Here is a 13,066-nt window from a genome sequence, read left to right as displayed (position 1 = left end):
AGAGGGTTAGAACTTTCAGTCTCATCCCTTGCCCTCAGGGGCTGAGAGGGGCTGGAAGTTAAACAAGTTACCAATGGCCAATGACTTAATCAATCATGCTTCCCAAATGAAGCCTTCAGCAAACCCAAAGAACAGGGTTCAAAGAGCTTCCAGGTGTATGAACACGGAGAGATTCAGAGAAGACATGGAAATTCTGAACCCTTTCTGCATAATTACCCTATGCATCTCTTTCACCTGGCTGTTCCTGAGTGTCTAGCTGTATCCGACTGACTATGCCAACTGTCTCGCTGTATCTCACTGTTCACTGATCCCAGGGAGGACAAGGCATGGGCAAGGAAGCTGGAAGAAGATGTGAGGAGCCGTAGAACTGTGAACATGCAGGCTAAGTCGCTTCAATCATGTCTGACTCTTTGAGACCCTATGGACTGTAGCCTGCCAGGTTCCTCTGTCCATGGGGTTTTCCAGCAAGAACACTGGAGTGGGTTGCCATTTCCTCCTCCAAGGGCTCTTCCCAATCCAGGGATCAAACCCAGGTGTCCTGCATTGCAGGTGGGTTCTTTACCACGGAGCCACCTGGGAAGGAACGGCAGACTTTCTTTACTCACTGTGGGAAGGCAGACATGCTTTACTCTCTAATGACTGCCATAGGAGCAACAACTACGCAACCCAACTCAATACAACTCTTACTCCCCTTAAAGAGCTTTTCAGGTGGGGCTTATATAGCTTTACAGAACAAAAAGTGGCCCGAGGCCACGCGAGTACATCATGGCATGCATGCGCAGTTCTGTAAGTGACCTCAGCTGTTACATAACCATGCAAAGGCATTATTTACAAAATGTGGGGTGACAGCAAAAGGTCATGGGGCAAGAGAGCCTGACCACTGCCATCTTGGCTAATTTGTAGAAACAATCCCTACACTGAGTTATTTCCTCTTACAGTAAACCAATAATCTGAGTCCTATGAGTCTAGCAAGTTAATTAAGCCCACAGAGGAGGTTGCTGTAACTTTCATCCGTATTCAATTGGTCAGTTCAGTTCAGTTCAGTAACTCAGTCGTGTCTGACTCTTTATGACCCCATGAATTGCAGCAAGCCAGGCCTCCCTGTCCATCACCAACTCCCGGAGTTCACTCAGACTCACATCCATCGAGTCAGTGATGCCATCCAGCCATCTCATCCTCTGTCGTCCCCTTCTCCTCCTGCCCCCAATCCCTCCCAGCATCAGTCTTTTCCAATGAGTCAACTCTTCGTATAAGGTGGCCAAAGTATTGGAGTTTCAGCTTTAGCATCAGTCCTTCCAATGAACACCCAGCACTGATCTCCTTTAGGATGGACTGGTTGGATCTCCTTGCAGTCCAAGGGACTCTCAAGAGTCTTCTCCAGCACCACAGTTCAAAAGCATCAATTGTTTAGTGTTCAGCTTTCTTTATAGTCCAACCCTCACATCCATACATGACTACTGGAAAAACCAGAGCTTTGACTAGATGGACCTTTGTTGGCAACTGGTCAGAAGCACAGGTAATGACACTTTGTAGGGAGGAGGCGGGCAGTCTTGTAGGACTGAGCCCTTAACCTGTAAGGCCTCTGATGCCATCTCCAGGCAGAGAATGTCAGAACTGAGTTGAGTGGTAAGACACCCCGTTGATAAATTGCTTGGTGGTGTGGGGAAAAAGCCCACATTAAAACCGGTGATCAGAACCTTAATATTCTTATAAAATACAAATGGAAAATGAATAAAAGTCAGCAAGTAAGTCGGCTTAAATAACTCATTTTTAGTATGTCTTACTAAGAATACTTCTAAGAGTAACCATGATCAAGCTACTATGTATAATCAAGGACTTCTCATATGTTATTTCAGTTAAAAACTCTCCATTAATCCTTACAGGTATGCATTATCCTTGTTTTGCAGATGAAGAAAATTAAGCCAAGGAGTAGTTAGGTAAATAGCAAGTTCTCTGACTCTGCCTGCAAAACCAATCATCAGATCAAAACCAGGATGAGGTGGTTGTAGTGCGTCAACCCACTGATCTCCAGGATTGATCTGGGTACTCTGAGTGGTCTCTTGGACACCAAATAGCCTTCAGATATAAATAGGTGCTATTTGAAAAGTTATGTGATCCCTTATATTGAGCATATTAACATTTTATGATGTTTGCAAGTTTGTTTAAGCCATTGACGATCCTAGCGGATTACAAACAGCTCATGTGTTTTAGGAATTTGCTTAAATTACTACAGAGCCTACCCTGAGCTGAACATACAATACCTTGGCCTGGGTGGAGACAGCAAAACTCAGGTGTCTCTGTGTCTGGAACACACCAAACTAAACTCTGGAGCATCAGCAAACCCTGTTAAACGGCACAGGATACCTTTGCATGCGTTCTAATTTTTTAAAAAGAATGGACAGCCAAATTAAACTGCCCCTTCAGTATCATCCAAGGGACCTACTTGAGAACACAGTCCAAATGTTGACCATCAACTATTACTGGAAAATGGCTTGAGATGACCAATCGGAGGGAACAATGGCACAGATTAAGAAAAAAATTAATTGGGCAAGATGTACAATAAACTAAAACAACAGAAATCAACTTTGCAAGGATTACTGTATCATTTTCATGTCCCCATTACTAAGAGTTGTCCACCACTGAGAACATACTGTTTAGCACACGGAACTCTACTCAGTACTCTGTGGTGACCTAAATGGGAAGGAAATCTAAACGAGGGGCTATGTGTATATGTAAAACTGATTCACTTTGCTCTACAGCAAAAACGAACACTTCAGAGCAACTATGTTCCAATAAAAATTAATTTAAAAATTTTAAAACGAAGAAAAAGAACTAAACTTTAAAGGAGAAAGGTCCAAGAGCCAACAAAGAAAAAAAAAGTCCATTGCTGAATTTTAATAATAGATGCCACATGTTGCCACACAGAGAATACAAGTATATGTGACTCTTGCGCCTATGGGTATGTATATACATTGAACCTTTGGAATTACTAACGTGGGGGACCAGAAAAAGAAGCCAATAGAAAAGACTGGGGAAGAGTTAGAAGAGCAAGTGGCCAAGACAGAGTTCCAAGAAAGAAGTATCTAACGGCAAAAACAGAAAAAGATCAGACGGACTCATAAGTGCCCAATGGATGTGACAACCAGAGTCACTGATGACCTTGACAAAAATAATTTCAATAGATCGTTAAGGGCAAAAGTCGGTTTCAGTGGGTCAGTCAGTTCAGTCGCTCAGTTGTGTCTGAGTTGTTTCGACCTCATGGACTGCAACACGCCAGGCCTCCCTGTCCATCACCAATTCCCAGAGTTTACTCAAACTCATGTCCATGGAGTCGGTGATGCCATCCAACCATCTCATCCTCTGCCGTCCCCTTCTCCTCCCGCCTTCAATCTTTCCCAGCATCAGGGTCTTTTTCAGTGAGTCAGTTCTTTGCATCACGTGGCCACAGTATTGGAGTTTCAGCTTCAGCATAGTGGGTTAAGGAAAAGGAAGTATGGAAAAGGTTTCAACATTCCATTCACTCATTCATTGATCCCAGTGTGTCTGAGTGGCTATGGGTACACTGGGTTCTGAAAGGAAGGATGGCAACAAGTTAAGGCTTATTCATTTTTCCCAAGCTCTCCCAGCCAACAAAGAATCGAGTGCTCTAATCCACTCACTTGTGCTTGACAGACATGATGTAGCATCAGTACAAACTGCTGAAAACGAATAGAAGTTGAGTGATACATACTCCGTATGATACAAGCCATAGGAAAAATAACTTGACCGTAGTACAAAGAGACCCATGATTTACACGCAGGTTTAACTTCTTCATTCAAGGCCATCCACTCCCTGCAGATTGAGGTCCTGAGCGCAAGGGGACATTTCTGCAGCATCAAATGGGATCTTCTCAAAATTAAAGTCCTTCCACTTTGCATACAGTGTCTGAGCTCCAGTCGCAACATCTTCCACCACAAAACTTTCGATCTTTATAACTGGAATCTCGAATGTCTTGTACTTCACGTGAATTCCCCAGTCATGGAGGCAATCCTTCCTGGCACAGAAGATCTTAGCTTTCTTGTCAAAACTCCCAAACTTCTTCGGTCTGGGGTGTAACTTAGTCACGAAGCACTCCCTGAAAGCATCTCTAACCACAGTGAAATGGCATTCCTACAGATAAAGGGATCAAATAGCACCCAAAACAGAATGTTAGAACCAGAATGTAACTGTGACTTAAAAAATAAAATTCCACAATAATCTGAGATGACAAGGAGGCGGGATCCCACTTCTTTTACAGATGGAGTAGGAAGGAAATGTGAATTCACCTCAAGACTAGAGTACAATCCATGCAGTCTGACTCCCAGCCACACAGGTGGAGGTGAGGGTGGGCGTGGAGGTACCAGTGAGTTGATGGGGGACACCTCATGCTGAGGAGGACTAAAAAGTTTCCAGGCAACCTGGCTCCTGAAAACAGACTGTCATTGTTGTAGTTGCTAAATCACATCTGACTCTGCAACCCCATGGACTGTAGCCCGCCAGGCTCCTCTCTCCATGGGATTCTCCAGGCAAAACTACTAGAGTGGGTTGCCATTCCCTTCTCCAGGGGATCTTACTGACCCAGGGATCGAACCTGAGTCTCCTGCATTGGCAGGTGGACTCTTTACCACTGAGCCATCAGGGAAACCCCTGAAAATAGATACTCATTAATTCAGAGACAAAGGGGTATTTGCTGAAGATCTGGGAAGCCCAAGTTCACCAGTGGCCCTGACAGGAAGAATCCCAAGGATACAGAGAACAACAAAGGGTCAGTGTGTATCTGAAGAGTCTCAGGGACTAAGCTGTCCACTGGCCCCGCCCACAACATTAGAATAAACACAAATAAAGCTCACAGTGCACAGAACAAATACAGATCCTACAAACCCGGCCCTCAGGAAAACAGAGTCTAAAAGGGCTATTTCAAGAGAAAATCACCCAAATTGGAGCTGAAAGGACCTTCTACAGCTAAAGAAAAAGACTCAGGAAGGTATGGGAACTTGCTAGTATTAGCCCTAACTGTGTTTCTTGCTCCAGTGTTATACTGACTAGAGACTTCAGCTTTCTGAAGACTAAACAGAAGACTAAACGATGATTCTTTTCTCTTTCTACTATTTTGTTTTCTTTAAAAATTTTTTTAACTGGAGTACAGTTGTTATACAGTGTTGTTTGAGTTTCTGCTGTACAACAAAGTGAATCAGCCACAAGTACACACGTGTCCCCTCCCTCTTGAGCCTTCCTCCCACACCTATTACACCTGTTACATGTAACAGCTAACGTAATGTAACAACTCATCATGTGAACCAGCCCAGGCCCTCTACTGTCCCCAGTCAGCAGCAATAGAGTTACGTCCAATTTTTGTCTTTGGAGATTCTTCTAATCCTTTATCTACAAGTTTTAAGAAAAAAAAAAATAGAAAGCTAAGCTGCAGATGTGGTTAAAATCAGGAGATTTTGCTTCCATTGTAAAAGCGATCCATATCCCCAAAAGAAAGTTTAGAAAACGTAAAATTGGTGTGGGAGGAAGGCTCAGGAGGGAGGGGACACGTGTGTAGTTGTGGCTGATTCACGTTGTACAGCAGAAACTCAAACAACACTGTGTAACAACTGTACTGCAATTAAAAAAATTTTTTTAAAGAAAACATAAAATAGTAGAAAGAGAAAAGAATCATGGTGTCTCACTGCAAAATGTGAGTATGTTTTAGTATACTTCTGCTAGCCTTTTTTGGTACAAACGTAAGTGTTTTTATTGGTGGTGGTGATGGTGGTATTGTTGCTATTATTTCATACTGCTCTGATCATAGCATATTTAATACATATTTAATACATATTTAATACATATCCTGGGTTTTTTTCCACTTTGCCATTAATTTGTAAAAAGTTTTTCCTTATACTACATAAGCTTCCTAATAATTTTGTTTAACAAATTTTATTTTGGAGTAACTGCAGATTTACAGAAAACTTGGCAAGATTGTCCTGTGTACCCTTCACCTAGCTTCCCTAATAAGCACTTCCATCTTACATATCATAGCATATTTGTCAGAACTAAGAAATTAATATCGGCACATTACTATTTACTAAGCTATAAATGTTACTACTTTTTCTAATAATACCTTTATCTGTTTTAGGATCTAATCCAGAATACCACATTGCATATAGCATAACGATTATTTGTAATGGCTATACAATATTTAGTTAAGCAGCAGCTTTTAAAGTACTCCTTTATTGTTGAATATTTAGGGTTTCTTTTACATGTTTTAGCCTTTTAAAAATACGTGGACCTTGGCCAGGATAATAAAAGAAAAAAGAGTATTCTTACTATAATTCTCTCGCAGATAGACAAGCTTTAATGAGTGCTAAAAAAGGACCCAGTGCTCTTTGTGAAAAAGGTTGCTTACCTCCACCACTCTTATATCAGCTGTGTAACATGCAAAGGTTTTGCACTTTCCACAGAGCAGCTTTTTATTTTTCTTATCAACAACAGGTTTTACTTTTCCTTGACTATCCCTGATTAATTTTTCTTGAATCTGTATCTGGCGAATCTAAGTGCAAAAAAGCAGACCAAAAAACCATCAAATGTGTACTCTGGGTATAATTAAGATACACACACACACACACGTACATAATAATTTATTCCTATACAACTTCTATGAACATACAGGACCTGGTTTTGTTTATAAAAATCCCACAGATAATTTTGATTCTCCTAATTCTTTGTTAGTGTTTAACTGTGGCCTCTCCAATTAGTCTTTCCAATATCTTCATCAAAGATCCATAAAAGCATGAAAGATGTCCATAAAATAGTCATGTGAACCATGCTTTCTACATTAGTAGTTGGTAAAACTTTTAAAATCCTTATGATATGCATTGACTGTTTTAGGAATAAAATACCCACTCCCAAGGTATAAACCCATTGAATAGAACAGCAGGCAGAAGAGTCCCCCACCACCTAAAATCTTTTTTCTCTCTTCCCTTCTAAACCACAAAGAATATTGTTGAATTACATTAAAGTTAAATGTCTAAATAGGATGACTACATTCTACCTCAAAATTTAGGCCTTGGCTAAGTACAACTAAGAACGCTGAAACATTATATATAAAATAAACATAAGATTCTGAAGGACGAAGAGAAGGCAGACCAGCTAGGAACCATGGGGCCCTAGAAACCACATGGGAGTGAGATCCCTGGGGTCTGTCTTTCTTTGCCTTGTGTATCCTAGACATGGGGCCGAAGAAGCTGGCAACCAGAAATGCCTCTCGGCACACACGGAAAGTCTCAACAAAAGCCTGTCTCTCTAGCCAAAGGATGAAGACAGGGGCAACTAGCAAGACAGAAAACTTTTAGACAATAGCTGTTCCACAGGGAGAAGTCAACAACAATGACAAAAAAAAAAAAAACAAGAACCAAGAACCCTGAATCTAGTGGGGAGGAACCTAGAATTCCACTTTGGAGGGCTGAGACGAAGCATCTCAACACTCCCCCCTGGTGGTGTCAGAGAAGGCCACACAGGGAGCCAGGATTTTCAGTCCTGCCACATGGTAGCCCCCCTTGATTGTACAATCCATAGAGATCACGCTGGGGGCCAGAACTTGCATCCCCAAGCGGAAGTTACAAAGAGCCTCCCCTTGCTGACATCAACAGCAGCTGAGTAGGAAACCCAGACTTCTGCCCTTACCCGGCAGTTATGAAGCAGGGTCACCTACTTCCCCTGCCAGATCAGTATCAGAAGACGCCAGCTAGCACAGAAGGTTAAGACCCCAAATTTCATCATCTGGTATGGAAACCCCTGGGTTTTGATTTAAAAATCACTCTTTATACCAAAACCCAGAAAGATATCAAATTGAATAGAAAAAAAGAGAGAGAGAGAGAGACAACCAGTTGATGTTAACACTGAGATGACAGAGATTTGAGAATCATCTGACAAAACCTTTAAACTAGCTATAATAAAAATGCTTCAATGGGGGGTCATCATAAACACTCCTGAAACAAACAAATTTAGAGGCTCAATAAAGAAACGGAAGATATAAAGAAGAACAGAATGGAAATTTTAGAACTAAAAGATACAATAACCAAAACAAAAAGTTTAGTGGATGGGCTCAATAGCAGAATGGAGAGGACAAAGGAAAGGATCCGTGAACTGGAAGACAGAACAACAGGAATGACCCAATCTAAACAACAGAAAGTAAATAGAAAAAAATTAATAAATGAGCAGAGCCTCAGGTAACTTTAGGACTATTTTAAAAAGATCTAACAGTTATGACAGGAGAGGGGAAAGAGCAGAGCTTAAAAAGTACTCAGACAAACAATGACTAAACATTTCCCAAATTTTACATAACAGAACCCTGCAGATATAAGATGCTAGACAAATCCAAACAGGATAAATGCAGAGAAACCACACCAAGACACATTATAATGAAACTTCTGAAAACTAAAGGCACAGGGAAACACTTCGGTGTGTGTGTATGGTTTGCCCCTTACCTTCATGTATTTATCCATTTCTGGATTTACATGGTTTTTTTATGTAGTAATTTCACCTTTAAGAGATTTATCCTATGGGAAGTCCAGATCCTTTGATTTATATTGTCTTTTTAAAATTTTTTTCAATTTAAGTGTAGTTGATTTACAATGTTATGTCAATCTCTGCTGTACAGCAAAGTGACTCAATTACACACATATAGACACATTTTTTCCTAGTATGGTTTATCACAGAATATTGAATATGTTCCCTGTGCTATCCAGTACGACCTTGTTGTTTATTCTACTGCTGTTTAAACTATTATATATAATAGTTTACATTTAATTTGCTGATCCCAAGCTTCCCTCCCCGATCCACTCCTCCTTGGCAAACACAAGTCTGTTCTCTAAACACACAGGAAAAAAATCTTGAGAGCAACCAGAAAAAAAAAAAAAAAAATGCACCTTACCTACAAGGGAAAAACAATCTGAATGACACCAGATTTCTCACCAGAGAATGTAGACAGCAGGCAAAAGTGACACGATATTTTTCAAATGCTAAAAGAAAACCCTGTCAATCCAAATGCCTATATACTCCTCAATATATACTTCAGAAATAGAGGAAATCAAGACATTCTCAGGTGAAGCAAAACAAATTATTTTAAGAATCTGTGCACCAGCAGACGTTCCCTTCCCTAAAAGAGCAAAAAGAAGTTCTCCAAAGAGAAGAACATGACAGAAGAATAAAGGAAGAAAGCATGGTGACTACAGAGCAGAGCTGTGTGTGGAAGGGTCTGCTCTGCCCCGCTGGTCTGCGGGGCTGCCTCTTTTTCATCCAGGGTTCCAGGTGGAACCAGACAGCTTAGGTGTAAGCCCTGCTCCTACCACTGAGCAGCTGTGTCATTCTGGGCAAGTGCCTCAAATATAAAATGGGAATAGTCATAGCATTTACGTCCTAGGTTGTTGGGAGGTAACATGAGTTAATAATTGATCAGGACTGCCTGGCATAGCTTTAATGCTCCTTGGTATTCGTCTTGGTCTGTTAGGCTAGTCTTTTGTCGAGAACCATGAAAATGTTAATGATGGTGACTTGTACTTCAGTACTGGGTAGGGCAATACCTGTTCATGAGTTATTTTTTCAGAAATGTCATCGCCATTTTCATTTATGTATGTGTCTATATAAACTCTGGAGCCATTTTACAAAGCTAAAATATCATTTATATTTTGATTATGGGCTATGATAAGTGTACAACTGAATTTGCAGTAAATGCACATCTTTAAAATATCCAGTCATTCCATTCAAGAAAATGGTGTTTCTTTTCTTTCTTTTTCAAAAGTTTTTTACTTGGCTGTGCTGGGTCTTAGTTGTAGCATGTGGGATCTAGTTCCCTGACCAAGGATTGAACGTGGGCTCCCTGCATTGGGAGCTCAGAGTCTTAGCCACTGGACCATCAGGGTAGTCCCAGGGTTTCTTTTCTCTTAATTTACCTTCTATTGCTCAGTAAAATTTTTTTAGCTGTCCTTATTTATGCTTCAAACATTTCTGCTTAGGCCAACAGATGCAGAGCTTAGACAGATGGACTCTGCCAGCTCTACCGCGACCTAGCTGTGTGATCTACTGACAATGAAAATTTTCATGCCTCAGTTTCCCTCCCAGAGCGTGACTTCATGAGAGGCTTGACCACATGGATCACTGTGAGACCCGTTGATAAAAATAAGCATTTGCAGGGCTTGGTGGAGAGCCCATATTCTGCATGGATGAGACAGTTATTGTCACTGTGAGCAGAAATGTCCCAGCCCTGTATACCTTGTACTGGTTACTGATCACCCTTTGAGAAGTCATTGATCTCTAAAGCACTTCAAATTCAAATAAAACTTGATTTATATTAAAAAAAAAATTTAGGCCTGGAATATAGGTCAGGAAAGCAATCAAAATATGATTTTCTCTCCCCCGATTCCCCACTCTACTCCATCCCACCTATAATTATCTTCCTTGTTTCTGTAAGCATAAAGGAAGCTTAATGTGCCCTATTTCCAATTCACATTTTCACTGCTGTAAAACTGCTGCATGATGTGTGCATTTACCTCGTTATTTCCTCTGGGTAAATTTCTAGAAATGAAATTCCTGGGTTACATTTTCCTATGAGGAATTTTAATTTCTCAGACATGGTTCTGATCATTACTTAAGGCAGGCTCAGGGTAGGGGGAATGTGACGGGAAAAAAGGTAAAAATATAAACTTGCCCTTTGGGCATCCAATTAAAAAAAATCACCTACATCTAATGATGTTCAATCATACACTAAAATGCAATTAAATAGTTCAGTTCAGTAGCTCAGTTGTGTCCGACTCTTTGCAACCCCATGGACTGCAGCACACCAGGCTTCCCTGTCCATCACCAACTCCTGGAGCTTGCTCAAACTCATGTCCATCGCATCAGTGATGCCATCCAACCATCTCATCCTCTGTCATCCCCTTCTTCTCCTGCCTTCAATCTTTCCAGGCATCAGTGTCTTTTCCAATGAGTCGGTTCTACACATCAGGTGGCCAAAGTACTGGTGTTTCAGCTTCAGCATCAGTCCTTCCAATGAATATTCAGGACTGATTTCCTCTAGGATGGACTGGTTGGATCTCCTTGCAGACCAAGGGACTTTCAAGAGTCTTCTCCAACACCACACTTTAAAAAGCATCAATTTTTTGGTGTTCAGCTTTCTTTATAGTCCAACTCTCACATCCATACATGACCACTGGAAAAACCATAGCTTTGACTAGACAGACCTTTGTTGGTAAAGTAATGTCTCTGTTTTTTAATATGCTGTCTAGGTTGGTCATAGCTTTTCTTCCAAGGAGCAAGCGTCTTTTAATTTCATGGCTGCAGTCACAATCTGCAGTGATTTTGGAGCCCAAAAAAATAAAGTCTCTCACTGCATTATAATAACCTCAAATATTTCCTCAGCCCCCCAAAATAAAGTCAGTCACTGTTTCCACTGTTTCCCCATCTATTTCCCATGAAGTGATGGGACCAGATGCCATGGTCTTCATTTTCTGAATGTTGAGCTTTAAGCCAACTTTTTCACTCTCCTCTTTCACTTTCATCAAGAGGCTTTTTAGTTCTTCTTCACTTTCTGCCATAAGGGTGGTGTCATCTGCATATCTGAGGTTATTGATATTTCTCCCAGCAATCTTGATTCCAGCTTGTGCTTCCTCCAGCCCAGCATTTCTCATGATGTACTCTGCATATAAGTTAAATAAGCAGGGTGACAATATATAGCCTTCATGTACTCCTTTTCGTATTTGGAACCAGTCTGTTGTTCCATGTCCAGTTCTAACTGTTGCTTCCTGACCTGTATATAGGTTTCTCAAGAGTCAGGTCAGGTGGTCTGGTATTCCCATCTCTTTCAGAATTTTCCACAGTTTATTGTGATCCACACAGTCAAAGGCTTTGGCATAGTCAATAAAGCAGAAATCAATGTTTTTCTGGAACTCTTGCTTTTTTGATGATCCAGTGGATGTTGGCAATTTATCTCTGGTTCCTCTGCCTTTTCTAAAACCAGCTTGAACATCTGGAAGTTCACGGTTCACGTATTGCTGAAGCCTGGCTTGGAGAATTTTGAGCATTACTTTATTAGCGAGTGAGATGAGTACAATTGTGGGGTAGTTTGAGCATTCTTTGGCATTGCCTTTCTTAGGGATTGGAATGAAAACTGACCTTTTCCAGTCCTGTGGCCACTGCTGAGTTTTCCAAATTTGCTGACATATTGAGTGCAGCACTTTCACAGCATCATCTTTGAGGATTTGAAATAGCTCAAGTGGAATTCCATCACCTCCACTAGCTTTGTTTGTAGTGATGCTTCCTAAGGCCCACTTGATATCACATTCCAGGAAGTCTGGCTCTAGGTGAGTGATCACACCATTGTAATTAACTGGGTCGTGAAGATCTTTTTTGTACAGTTCTTCTGTGTATTCTTGCCACCTGTTCTTAATATCTTCTGCTTCTGTTAGGTCCATACCATTTCTTTCCTTTATTGAACCCATCTTTGCATGAAATGTTCCCTTGGTATCTCTAATTTTCTTGAAGAGATCTCTAGTCTTTCCCTTTTCAAAACACCACAGACAGGGGGCTCACTCCAAGAACCATAAATCCTTTGACTTTTAAGAGAATGAGGTTTCCCCTACCTTGGTACACTTCTCCTAAGCCTCTGCCCTTGACAACAAAGCCTGCCTCTTTCAACATGGCAGTGTGCACTGGTCACCACAGCAGGACAGAGATGAGACCAAGACTCTGAGCTCCTGACTGCCACAGCTTTACCAGCTAGCAGCGACTTCTGGCCACCCTAGAGCTGGGTCCTTGCTCACTCTTTACCACCTCTGCCCATTTTCAATCGATGCATGTTAGGGGAATTCCCCAGTGCTATTAAATAGCCTAATTCAACAGATATTTAACAATAGTCTATTTTCTCCTCACTGCACTCTATGGCCTGCCTGATGCGTTGGCTACAAAAGAACATATGGCTGAGCACCTTCGCTATTCACCTGAAACCACCACAATATTGTTAATCGGCTATACCCCAATACAAAATAGAAAGTTTAAAAAAAAAAGTTTT

At 41.1% G+C, this 13,066-nt stretch overlaps 1 protein-coding gene across 1 annotated transcript in view; it reads right to left on the bottom strand.

Moving 5' to 3' along the window:
- Nucleotides 1-2,875: 2,875 nt before the first annotated feature.
- The window catches only part of DDX58 (DEAD (Asp-Glu-Ala-Asp) box polypeptide 58), a 46,969-nt gene continuing 36,778 nt past the window's right edge, over nucleotides 2,876-13,066 (bottom strand). Inside the window, exons 17-18 of the mRNA XM_010839604.1 lie at nucleotides 6,410-6,553; nucleotides 2,876-4,149 (exon numbers count right to left, since the gene is read on the bottom strand). Coding sequence (XP_010837906.1) covers nucleotides 3,811-4,149; nucleotides 6,410-6,553 — 483 coding nt within the window. The 3' untranslated portion in view covers nucleotides 2,876-3,810. The remainder of the gene's footprint in view (nucleotides 4,150-6,409; nucleotides 6,554-13,066) is intronic.

This window comes from Bison bison, unplaced genomic scaffold (assembly GCF_000754665.1).
Source record: "Bison bison bison isolate TAMUID 2011002044 unplaced genomic scaffold, Bison_UMD1.0 scf7180017864123, whole genome shotgun sequence".
NCBI classification, from domain to species: domain Eukaryota; kingdom Metazoa; phylum Chordata; class Mammalia; order Artiodactyla; family Bovidae; genus Bison; species Bison bison.
The sequence above is the reverse complement of the archived record's forward strand: the minus strand, read 5'-3'. Positions and strand labels throughout refer to the sequence as shown.